This window comes from Hylobates moloch, unplaced genomic scaffold (genome assembly GCF_009828535.3).
Source record: "Hylobates moloch isolate HMO894 unplaced genomic scaffold, HMol_V3 SCAFFOLD_1, whole genome shotgun sequence".
Lineage (NCBI taxonomy): Eukaryota > Metazoa > Chordata > Mammalia > Primates > Hylobatidae > Hylobates > Hylobates moloch.
This window is the reverse complement of record NW_026652276.1, coordinates 213,588,336-213,600,584: the sequence shown is the minus strand read 5'-3', so window position 1 is coordinate 213,600,584 and position 12,249 is coordinate 213,588,336. Positions and strand designations below refer to the sequence as shown.

Genomic DNA, 12,249 nt, shown 5'->3' with positions numbered 1-12,249 from the left:
ATTTTTAATGTTCGTATAATGTTCTCTCATATGTGCTCAGCAGTTTTTATTGTATTGATCCTATTACTTCCAGTGTTTGGGTTATAATAAACAACACAGTGATGGCTTCTTTACATCTATCTTTAACCTCTTCTCTGGGTACCTAGAAAATACTATTTTCATGGAGATGGAGCTGGATTTCCCCTCAGCTTCAGGTAGAAACTCCACTTCCCCTGGCCCGCTGAAGCTTGGCCCATGCAAATTTCGAAACTTGGCTCAGAACCTGCTGAAAGCCTCTAGTGGTGGTTGTCCCTCACTGACAGCACTCATTTTTTTTTTTTTCAGTTTAGTTTAGCGTTTTTCTAGAGCTTTCTGTCTAATACAGTAATACATATGTGGCTCTTCAGATTCAAACTAATTCAAATCAAAATTAGAAACTCAGTTTCTTGGTCACACTAACTACATTTCAGGTGCTCCAGAGACACACACATGGCTCATGGCTACCACATTGGACATAAAGTCACGGAGCATTTCCATTGTGGCAGAAAATTCTATGGGAAGGTTACCCTGGGCACTTCTGATTGACTTGTCTGGGGTCTCTCCAAGTTTTTGGGGCTGTCAGTCTCTACTTGCAATCCCCTTCCACCATCTTCTCAGGCAGACCCATATTTCAGCCTTCTCTTTGTCTGCTTATACCTAATTTTTGCGCCTAAGATGGCATTTAGAGCAGGTTCTTTTTGTCTCTAGGTGAGTAAGAATTTACCCAGAGATCCGAATGATAAAAGCATAAGTAAGCTTTTCTAGTGCTACCTCCTCAGACTCAATGAGGAAGAAAATGGATATTCCTAGCCAAAAAAGGAGGTTAGTGGAGGTGGCATCTCACCCCTCCAGGCTGGGGATGGCTCAGCTGACAGAAGGGTGAGCTGTTGTTCCTGTAATCACTGCTCTTAGAGAGCTGGAGCCTTTCTCCTCAGCACAAGGGAGGGCTAGAGTGGCTGTCAGTGTCTTCCAGGCAGGTTTCACAGCAGCAGCTTGGGCAGAGCAAGGCCATCAGTTACCACTTCCCCTTTATATAGGACTGGCCAGGTGTCATCAGACTCTGATAGCACGTAGCAAGCAAGCAGGGACTGAGGGCCCTGGCATGTCGAGGGAGACCAGGTGTTCAGGAGTGAGCAAGTCGCTTAAACACACCAGGGTGTTGAGAAGGATAGGGCGGGACACAAGCGACACACCAACGCTCGTGAAAAACATAGCTCCAAGCCATTTACATTCACATTTCAACCATGATGCCAGGATCCAAATTCAGACTGTTGTGGTCTAAGCAGATGGCATCAGCCAGGTGTATAGAAAGGCCTACAGGCTCTAATTACTTGGGGCGCGTATTAGTCTGTTCGCATGCTGCTAATAAAGACATAGCTGAGAATGGGTAATTTATAAAGGGAAGAGGTTTAATGAACTCACCATTCCACATGGCTGGGGAGGCCTCAAAATCATGGCGGAAAATGAAGGAGGAACAAAGTCATATCTTACATGGTGGCAAGCAAGAGAGAGCATGTGCAGGGGAACTTCTCTGTATAAAACCATCAGATCTCGTGAAACTTATTCAGTATCACAAAAACATCATGGGAAAAATCTGCCCCCAAGATTCAGTTACCTCCCACTGGGTCCCTCCCACGACACATGGGAACTGTGGGAGCTACAATTCAGAATGAGATTTGGGTTGGGACACAGCAAAACCATATCAGGGGGACAGTCTAGTGGCCAAAGAAAGTCTAATTACAAAGATTACAAAGTAAGATTTGTTTGAGAGGCAGATTCTAGACTCCAGAAGAGATTGGCTCCTCCCAAGACAGGTTCTTATCCCTTGTCCACTGCCTCTTTTCAGAAGACAGCAGCACTGTGGGAAAGGAAATGGAGATTGCTTGCCCAAGAGGAAGTGAAGAAAGGAGACATTCTCCAGGACTCAGGTTAGCTCCTAGAGTCTTAGCTCTGTCAAAGTGAGAGCAAGAGCCAAGTTTGTCCTGCTCAGTGACCAGTCCTCAGGGCAGGCACGTGGTAGATGCTCCATAATTTTCGTTAAATGAATGAATAACAATGATTTTACAATTTGAATTGATCTTGCCTTAATCAATCTCAACATGCCCCCAAAGGGCGAATGTATTTCAGGGAAGATAATGAGATTTGGTACCAGAGATGGCTTTCCCTCACATTCTTTCTTAGTATTTTAAATTTTAGTATATAATATTTAATAAATGTATTAATAAATATATGTAGAGTCTACGTAACAATGTAACAAAGCATACTAATGAAACACACACTGCTGAAGCCACCACCCAAATTAAAAATCAGAGTTTTACCAATAAGATAGATGCTGTCTGCTTTCTCCTCCTCCAACAGACTCCATGGCCCTGCTCTTCCATAAAAATAACCACTATTTTGAATTTTATGTTTATCATTCCCTGAACTTTTAAAATATAGTTTCACCTCCTCATCTGTGTGAATTATTAAGCAATATGTTGTTTCATTCTGCTTGATTTTGAGTTTAAAAAAGGCATATTGATGGTGGTCCTTTGAAACTTGCTTTTTATTCAACGTTATGTTTCTAAGATTATCCTTGTGTCTGTATTTACATTCACTTTTCACCGCTACCTAATTTTCCATTGTGTGAAGATACCAGACTTAGTATGCACTCTCTCACTGATGGGCATGTAGGTTGTTTCAGGCTTTTAATGGGAATATTAGGGTTGTGGATATCTTGCGTATGTCTCTGGGTACACATGTGTAAGAATTTCTCTAGGATGTGTACCTGGAGTGGAATCACTCACCCTATGGTAGGTGCAATTTTAACTTTCAAGGTGTTTCCGTATTATTTTCCAAAATGCCTGAATATACTCCTGACAAAATAATTATACTTCTGACATAAGAATCCCCATGTCTCCACATCCTCGCCACCACTTGTTATTCTCGAGTTTCTTAATTTTTGCCAATATGATGAGTATGATATTGTGCTCCTAATTTATATTCTCCTGACTATTAATGAAATCGACCTTCTCTTCATATTTCCTCTCTTTGATTTTGTTTTTCATATTTCCTCTCTTTAGTGGCATCCTTTCTCATGCCTTTTGCTCTTTAACTTTTGGGTTTTGTCTTTTCTTTGACTTTTAAGAATTATTTCTGTGTTCTAGATACTAATCCTTGGGTGATTAAATATCCTTTCAATGTTTTCTCCAATTGCTATTTACTTATTTAATGGTATATTTTGATACCTCAAAATTCTTTCTTTTTGAATGGAAGTTCTTGATTTTAGAGTAGTCAACATGTATCAATCTTTTTGTGTTTTAAGAATCCCTTTCTGATTTTGAGTTTGTAAAAATACTCCTCTATCTTATTTTATCTTCTACATGTTTTAAAATTTTTTGCTTTTTGTATTTAAGTCTTCAATGCACTTGGAATATATTTTTATGTGAGATGAGAGTAGTGACTCACACATTTCCCTGGATATCCCATTGTGTGGATCTTTGTGTGGATAGACAATTGTCTTGACACCATTTATTTAAATTAATCCTATCCCCAGTGACCCAAAAGCCACTTCTTTATCAAGAATATGGGTCTACCTAATAAATCTTGAAATCTGGTAAGGCAAGTCCCTTATTTCATTATTCTTGAGTGTCTTTCATTCTTAATCTGGAGGAAGGATGGCAGTACCCGTGCCCAAGGTCATAAATAGCAGGGACTTAGAACTCTGACAGTTTGTGTGTGATGCTTGTTTATGAGGTCTACACCAAGTAGACTATGCCAAAAACATCTGTCTGTGATGCTGAAGTCCCCAGTTCAATGTAGGAAATTCCGAGTCTCTTTTAGCTTTGTGCTATACTTTCAACATCCTTGTAAGTGCTGAATTCCTAAGACAGCGAAACCATCTGACAGGAATATTAGGGTTTACCCAAGGACAGGATATCAGTGTTTGGCTTGTAAACCAGATGTGGTGGATGTGACAGTCCCGAGAGGGAAGCAGCATGGTCTCAGGATGGCTTGCAGCCAGTGGTGCCGTCCTGTCACACATTAGGAAGAGAAAATGAAGCAGAATAAAAATGCTGCCTGAGATGTTCTCAGCAAAGCACTTTTCCATCACAGCCTCTGCTTCTTGACAAACGGACTCTCAGATGGATCTAGGAATATCTCTGATGTAGAAAAATACAAGGTCAGAGACACATTGGGTGTGGGAAGAGTCCATTTACTCATCTGTACAATAGCTATTTATCGAGTGCCTACTGTGTGCCAAGCACTATTTTATGGGCTGGGATTCAGCCTTGAACAAAACAGGCAAGTTGCTGATGTTCGAATGGGGGAAAACAGACACTATACAGCTAAACAAATAAGCCAGATAATCTTACCTATGAATAACAGTTATCTAGAAAGGAAAACTGCATGATGCTCAGGGAAGGTTTCTCTGGGGCAGTGTGAATGGCAGGAAGCAGCAGCCTTGGCAAGATCTGCTGTTTAACTCAGTCCTTCAACAAAGGCAGCTCAATAGAGCAGCTGGACCCAGGTGTTGGCACCTCTGCTCCCTTCTCTTGCAGAGGCCTGGAGTTTTCTTCCATCCTCTTGGAGGTGGTCTTTCACTCACCAGCTGCCTCACACCCTATCCCCCATCCAATCCCTCCTGCGGCCTGTGGTGGCCTCCTTAGAGAGCTGCTGCCCGACACTCGCTCTTCAGAGTTGCCATTGTGTTCTTCCTGACCAGCCCTATCTGCATGAGCTGTGGGACCATGTGCTCTCGGCTGCCCCAGCCAACCTGGCCTTGCCTGTTTTGCAGTGATGTACCAGGCTGCCCGGGGATTCAGGCTCTGTTGCTGGAGCTGTCCTTCACCCGTCAGGTTCAGAGAGCTCAAAACCAGAAACCAGGAGACCTAGGTTCCCATCCTAACTTGCTGTGTGACCTTGGTTAAGCCTGTCTGCACTCCCATCTATAAAATAAAAGGACTGCACTAGTGATTCTCTAACTGTTCTGTGGGACCCAAGTCTTTTCTCTCTGCAGAAGTGATTCGAATTTTATCCAAAAACTATTTTTATGGCTGTAATAGAAAAAACAAAACTCCAATGGGTTATATGCCAAATATCAACAGTTTAAAACCCAACATGTTAATTTGTTTTGCTAGGCAAACTCCTTTTTTGCACAGATCTTAGACTAAATCTCTTATTGCCATCTGTGTGTGTGCATGTGTGCATATATATATATGTAAACTATTTATTAAAATGTCGTTGATTTGGATGCTTGTAACTCAGCTCTTATCTGGGATGTCTGCACCTAATAAACGGTACCAGCAAGTGCATGACTACAGTGCATACCTTCCCTGAGCAACTCACCACCAGGTCCGTGCTAGCAGCATGTTTGCAGTGAACATTGTAATATAGGCTGGGCCTAGCTTTTTTTTTTTGTAGTTAAATGTCTTAGTTGGAAAGAACTTTAGATTTACAGAAAAGCTGTCAAGATAGTAGAGAGTTCCTATGTATTCTTCACCAGCCTCCCCTAATGTTAACCTTTTGCGTACCCCTCATCCCATTGGCAGAGCAGGGAAATTAACATTGGTACAGTACTGTTACCCAAATTACAGACTTCATTCAGATATCACCAGCTCTTCTACTACTGTTCCCGGGTCCCCTCCAGGGTCCCACATGGCATTTAGCTGTCAGGCCTTCTTAGTCTCCTCCAGTCTCGTTTTTCATGACCTTGACAGCTTAGAAGAGTGCTGGTCATGTATTTTGTAGAATCCCCCTCAATTTAGGTCTGTCTGGTGGATTCTCATGATTAGACTGGGGTTATGCATTCCAGAACCCCGATCTAATCATGAGATGAGTTTCAATGCATCCCAGAACCCCAGTCTAATCATGAGATGCAGACCACATGGAGATCTTGCCCACTAGTAGCGTGGCCCAGTCAGCATTTTGGGACACAGCCCAATCAGACCAGTATTTCCCCTCTGGAGCTGGATTGAGGAGGGAACATGGGGACTGAAACCTTGAATGCTTCTGCTTTAAATACCCCGAAAAGGTAAAAAGCATTGGGTGGAGGAGCCCCCTCATTAGGGATCACTGGGGATACTGAGCAGCATTACTGTTGAGAGTGTGAAGGCAGAGGAAAGCTGAGATACAACTCTTAGTGACATCCCTTGGCTGAAGCCCCATGGGAAATGGCCAAATTCTATATTTTATGTCACTGAAAAATTGGTAAGAGTTGGAAAAGGGGAAGGTTCTGTAAGTCACTAGTCTCAGTAATCAGGAATTATTGGTACTGTTGGAAATGGAAAGCATATCTGTGCTTAGAAGGACATACACGATGTGTGAGTGTGTACGTGTATGCATATGTGTGTGTGACACGGTGTACGTGAGTGTATGTGTGACTGTGAATGTATGCATAAGTGTGTGTGTACGTGAGTATATGTGTGAGTGCATACGTGTGTATATGTGTATATGACACTGAGTTTGTGAGTTTGTGTGTGTGCATGATGTATATGTGAGTATATATATAACTGTGTGTGTGAGTATATGTGTGTTTGTGGGTGTATGACTGTGTGTTTATGTGAGTATATATGTGACTGTGTGTGAATGTGTATGTAAGTGTATGTGTGAGTGTGAGTGTATGACAGTGTGTGTTCATGAGTATATATGGGAGAATGTGGATGTGTGTGTTTGTGAGTGTATGTGTGTGTATGTGTGTATATGATAGTGTATGTTTATGAGTGTATATTTTGAGTGTATGTGTATGTGTGTGACTGTGAGTGTATATGTGTGCACATGATAGTATTTGTGAGTGTATATGTGTGTAATTGCATGTGTGAATATATGTGAGTAGATGTGTGACTGTGTGTGTGTTCATGAATATACATGTGAGTATATGTGCGACTGTGTGTACATGTAAGTACATGTGTGAGTGTATATGTGTATATGATAGTGTGATTGTATGACAATGTGTGCTTGTGAGTGTATATGTGCATGACTATGTGTGTGTGTATGTTGGTGTATGTGTGAGTGTGTGTGTGTATATGATAGCATGTGGGTATTTGTGAGTGTATGACAGCATGTGTTTGTGAATGTATATGTATGTGGCTGCATGTGTGTGTATGTTGGTGTATGTGTGAGTGCATGTGTGTGTATATGATAGCATGTGTTAGTGTATGACAGTGTGTGTTCATATGTGTGGCCATGTGTCTGTGAGACTGTGGAACCGGCAGTGGCTTGGGAATTGGGTCCTAGTTCCAGCCTAGTTTCATGCATTCAAAAACCTTACATCTCAATTTCCTCTTTCATAAGATGAGCCCACCAGTAGGGCTCAGACTGAGTGGCCTAAACAACAGGCATTCATTTCCCAAAGTTCTGGGGGCTAGGAAGGCCAAGAGCAAGATATCAGTTGGATTGGTTCCTGGTGAGGGCCCTCTTGCTGGCTTGCACATGGCCACCATCCTCACTGTGTCCTCACAGGGCAGAGAGAGCATTCTGGTCTCTCTTCCGCTTCTCATAAGGACACTAATTCCATCACTTGGACCCTGCTGTCATGATCGTATCTAAACCTAAACACCTCCCAAAGGCCCCATCTCCAAATACCATTACATCAGAGATTAGGGCTTCAACATAGGAAATTTAGGAAGCCAGAAACATTCAGTCCATAACAGGGAGGGAATACAAAAAGAGACTTCGCATGAACCCAGGTGTTCTGGGTGGAAGAGACTGAGGGTGGAGGAAGAGCTTGGTGAGTCCAGCCCTTCAGCTGTATCCTCGGATGACTCATCCCCAGAGAGTCCATAGCTCTTCCAGGGAAAAAAACACCAAGGGACTGACAGAGGGGAGATTAGCATGTTCTATGAAGCTTGTCACCTTAATGGCCTGATGAAAGGAGGTGACAGAGCAAGATCAGAATAATACCGTAGATCACTTAATGGATTGCCACTATCATTAACAGCCTTAATTAGTCCATAATATACTGTACCTCCACAGCAAGTGCCACTGTTAGAAATGGAAATCAGGCCAGCCGCTGGGGTGGCAAGCAGCAGGAATGCAAACGTCCACGACCCCTCAGATCCACACAAAACCTTCTGACCTTGGAATTCAAGGTACTGGCTCAAGCACAAAATTCAGACCTGAGTTGCTAATCAAGCCTGTCTCTGGCTCCTCTGTCTTTACAGTCCTGTTCTTTTCCTCACTGCTCTGACCAATCATTGTAGCTCTCACTGCTTTCGCTTCCCTTGATGGTAATGCCACCCTATGTGTGCACATCACTTTGTGCTCTTAGACTTGTGTCTGTGAGACTATGGAACCGGCAGCAGCTTGGGAATTGGGTCCTAGTTCCAGCCTAGTTTCATGCATTCAACAATTCTACATCTGAATTTCCTTACACATAAGATGAGCCCCTACCAGTGGGCCATAGCAGCCACAGCTGCCTAAGATACTCTCCTAGTATTCTTATAGAAACTGTATATTAGTCAATTTTCACGCTGCTCTAAAGAAATAATTTATAATGAAAAGAGGTTTAATTGACTCAGTTCCATATGGCTGGGGAGGCCTCAGGAAACTTATAATCATGGCAGAAAGAGAAGCTGGCACCTTCTTCACAAGGCAGCAGGAGAGACAGCACACATGAAGGAGGAACTGTCAAACACTTGTAAAACCATCAAATCTCATAAGAACTCACTATCATGAGAACAGCATGGGGGAAACTGCTCCCATGATCCAATCACCTCCCACCAGGCTCCTCCCTCGATATGTGGGGATTGTGAGGATTACAATTCAAGATGAGATTTGGGTGGGGACCCAGAGCCAAACCATATCAGACTGGGACCATGAAATGAGGGCAAAGGAAGCGGCTGCATGAAACTTGGCATCTGGTTACAATGTAAGTTCTTAATGGGCATCCTTAGTAACAGGTGGCTCGCCCCTGTGGCCCACACTCAGCTCTGCAAACTAAGCTGACACACCTGAGAAGGCATCCCAGTGCTTCCTGACCCAGAGCCACTGGGTGTGGTCCTAACCGGAGGGGAAACATCTGTTGGTCTCTCCAATACCCTCAGGCTCTCAGCTGTGCCCATCTCTCTTGACCTGTACCTGAGCTGGGCACACAGCGTTGGCAGTTGGTTTGGGAAGTATGAGAGAGAGAGGGAGGTGGGCCTTGAGATTTTTGTCAGATGAGGAGACTCAGAACCAAACCTCCCCATGGTTCAGAGTCTGCCACTGGGAGCCAGAAACGGTGTCTTTTTGTCAAAGGTCCTAATAAAGCACTTTCTCTGCCTCTCAGATATTGATTCATCATCTTTAATTTTGGACAGGGCATGCACATCATATATTCTTTCCAACCACAGATCGACTGCCATTATTTCCTTCATCATCTTCCTCTTTAAATATATCATGAAGGAATTACGGTGGCTGGGACCATCTATTTCCCTGGAACCAATGCTGAAAGGGGGCTGGGATAACAAATGTCCTATTAGAGTAAAGTAATGTGCTCCCCTGAATTGAAATGCGCCTTTCTGGTCACCCAGCCCCTTTGATGGTGAAGAGGCAGGAAGCTGTGGAGCCAATTGCTGCCTGTGGAGTGAGAAGGAGAACACTGGGGAGAAGCTGCCAGGCAGAAGAGCCGTGGGACAGCCAGGAACACAGGCCATGACCAAGTCTATTGTCTGCTTTGGTGCCAGAGATTCTTGAGCAAGACGAAGGGCGTATTTCTTGGCTGTGATAGTGATAGTGAATGTCTCTCGAGTGCTAACCATTTATCAAGTGTTAAGCCAAGATTTCAAGCTAAACCTAAGCACCTTGCAACCATCCCATGAGGTGGGTGTTGCTACTGTCTCCATTGTACCCTGAGAGGAGGTTAAGTCACCTGCAAGGGAGACAAAATCATAGATGTGGGGTTTGAACTAAGCTTTGCTCAACTCCGGAGGCCTTTGCTCACTCACTCCTCTAGGCCACTGCCTTTCAAACACTTTTGGCTGCAACCCACCGTAATAAATATATTTTACCTATGACCCACTATCCACACACATATTTGAAATTAAACATTTTCACAAAATAATACTTATTTTTACTAGTGTGTGATATATTCTGACTTTTGAAAATTTCCATTCTTCTTTTTTAAGAGACAGGGTCTCCTTCTTTCACCCAGGCTGGAGTGTAGTGGTGCGATCTTAGATCACTGCAGCCTCAAACTCCTGGGCTCAAGCCATCCTCCTGCCTCAGCCTCCCCAGTATCAGGAACTATAAGCATGGACCATTACGCCTGGGTAATTTTTTTAAATTTTTTTATAGAGATGGGGTCTTGCTGTGTTGCTGAGATTGGTCTTGAACTCCTGTCCTCAAACAATCTTTTCCTTGGCTTCTCAAAGTCCTGGGATTACAGGTGTGTTCCACCTTGCCAGGCCCTCATTCTTTTTAAAAAAGGCTTGTTGGACTCTCCAAATTGATTTCACAACTTACTGGTAGATTGTGAACCCTCAGTTTGGAAACCCTTCCCCTTGGTGTCTGTGAAAGTCATTTTAACCACAAAGAGCAGTTCTAATACGGCCTCTGAGACTGGGTTGGAATTTCTAGGAGGAGAGAATTCCTCCAGCTTGATTATGCAGCATTTGGGTTTGGGGCAGACTCCAGAGGCTGCTTTGTGTGGAGTGGGGGCTGGGGGAAAGTGAGTCAGCACACCTGGCGGCTTGAATTAAGACACCCTTTGCTGTGTTTCACATGTGTGTTAGGCACTGTGGGGGCTCTGAACTTGCACGTGAGGATTCCTGCCCTTGAGGAATTTATGATCTTTCTCAAAGAGCATCTCTGTGAAACAGCAGAAAAACAATACCAGACAGACAGGATCCTGCAGGAAGCTGAAGGAACATAGAGGAGCTTCATCATTACCCGTCCACACACAAGCCTTCCCACAAACAGAGCCACAGTCTTATATGAGCTGCCCTTCCACTTAAAACATCTTTCTTCTCCCCCCTCCTCTTCCTGCAGGTCTGAAAAGATTCAATGGCAGACCACTGAAATTCTCCCTACCACCCCATCCCCAGCCACCTAATACCTTTCTCTGCAGGTAACCAGCCCTTTTAATTTCTTGTGTATCCTTCAAGAAATAGTCTAGCACATATAAGCATGTGTAAATTAATTTTTTAACACAAATTATATCATATCATACTCCTGTTTTGCATCTAGCACTTTCTATCTAGCACCTTTTGCATCTAGCACTTAATTTGTCTTGGAGATCACTGCATAGGAATAAAGAGTTCCAAGTTGGTTTTTTTGGGAACTTTCTAAAAATTTCTGTTTGGGTAAACCATATTTTCTTTAACCAGCCCCTTTCGTATGAAACATTGAGGTAATTTGTAATCTTTTGCTGTTATAAAAACTGAAGCAGTGAGCAACCTCCTTGTACTCTGGGATGTGCCTAGACATGGTGAGGTGGGCCCAGGAAGGCCTCTGCCTGTATCTCTGCTCCGTGCCCTGTCATGCCCCCCTCCCTCGCCCTCAACTTCAAGTCTGTCTGCCTTCTCCCTAGTTTCTCTCTCCTACCTCCAGGCCTCTGTGCATGCTGTTCGTTCTCTTTGGAATATCCCTTCTCCCTGGCTGACTCCTAACTCACTTTCTGGGTCTCAGCTTGAGAAATTTTTTCTTAGGAGCAACTCTGTTCATCCCAGCATTCTGTAGACTTGTAATCAATCACTTAATACTATACAGGGTGACCCTAAGGTTTGTATGCTTTTAGGAATTTTAATACATTTATTTCTATAATACAAACAATCTGCAAGATGGAAAATAGAGGAAATTTAATCATAATTTACTATATTTAATTACAGAAATGTTGGCTTTCTACATATCCAGCCTCAGTTTAGATATATTTGGATAGAACCATTCTGTATAAAAAAGGGTTTATTACCTAGAAAATTAAAGAAAGAAATGAGAACAAATGAATCATTAAAAATTTCATTGAAATCTTGAGTAAATTCATTCTCTGTCACACTTTGCAATTTGCTTATATATTATATAGAAGTGAATTTATTAAAAACTCAAACTACACAAGAATTACATGGATATCCTAATTTATGTATTTATTTATTTTATCATATTTCATCTAAAACACACACACTTTTCCCCACATTTAACATTTCTGAAAGGGGGATGTGTCTCACTGTTAAATGCTATCTTATGATGCTGTGGGCTGGACAGCCACATTGACTGCTGTGATCATTGTCTGAGCATACACAGACTTGGTCATGGGTACTTATGTTGTCATCCCTCCAG

At 42.9% G+C, this 12,249-nt stretch overlaps 1 protein-coding gene across 1 annotated transcript in view; it reads left to right on the top strand.

The window, feature by feature from the left end:
* Positions 1 to 5,868: 5,868 nt before the first annotated feature.
* The window catches only part of PLXNA4 (plexin A4), a 527,428-nt gene continuing 521,047 nt past the window's right edge, over positions 5,869 to 12,249 (top strand). Inside the window, exons 1-2 of the mRNA XM_058426830.1 lie at positions 5,869 to 6,031; positions 7,972 to 8,087. Of these exons, the coding sequence (XP_058282813.1) occupies positions 8,030 to 8,087 (58 nt within the window). The 5' untranslated portion in view covers positions 5,869 to 6,031; positions 7,972 to 8,029. The remainder of the gene's footprint in view (positions 6,032 to 7,971; positions 8,088 to 12,249) is intronic.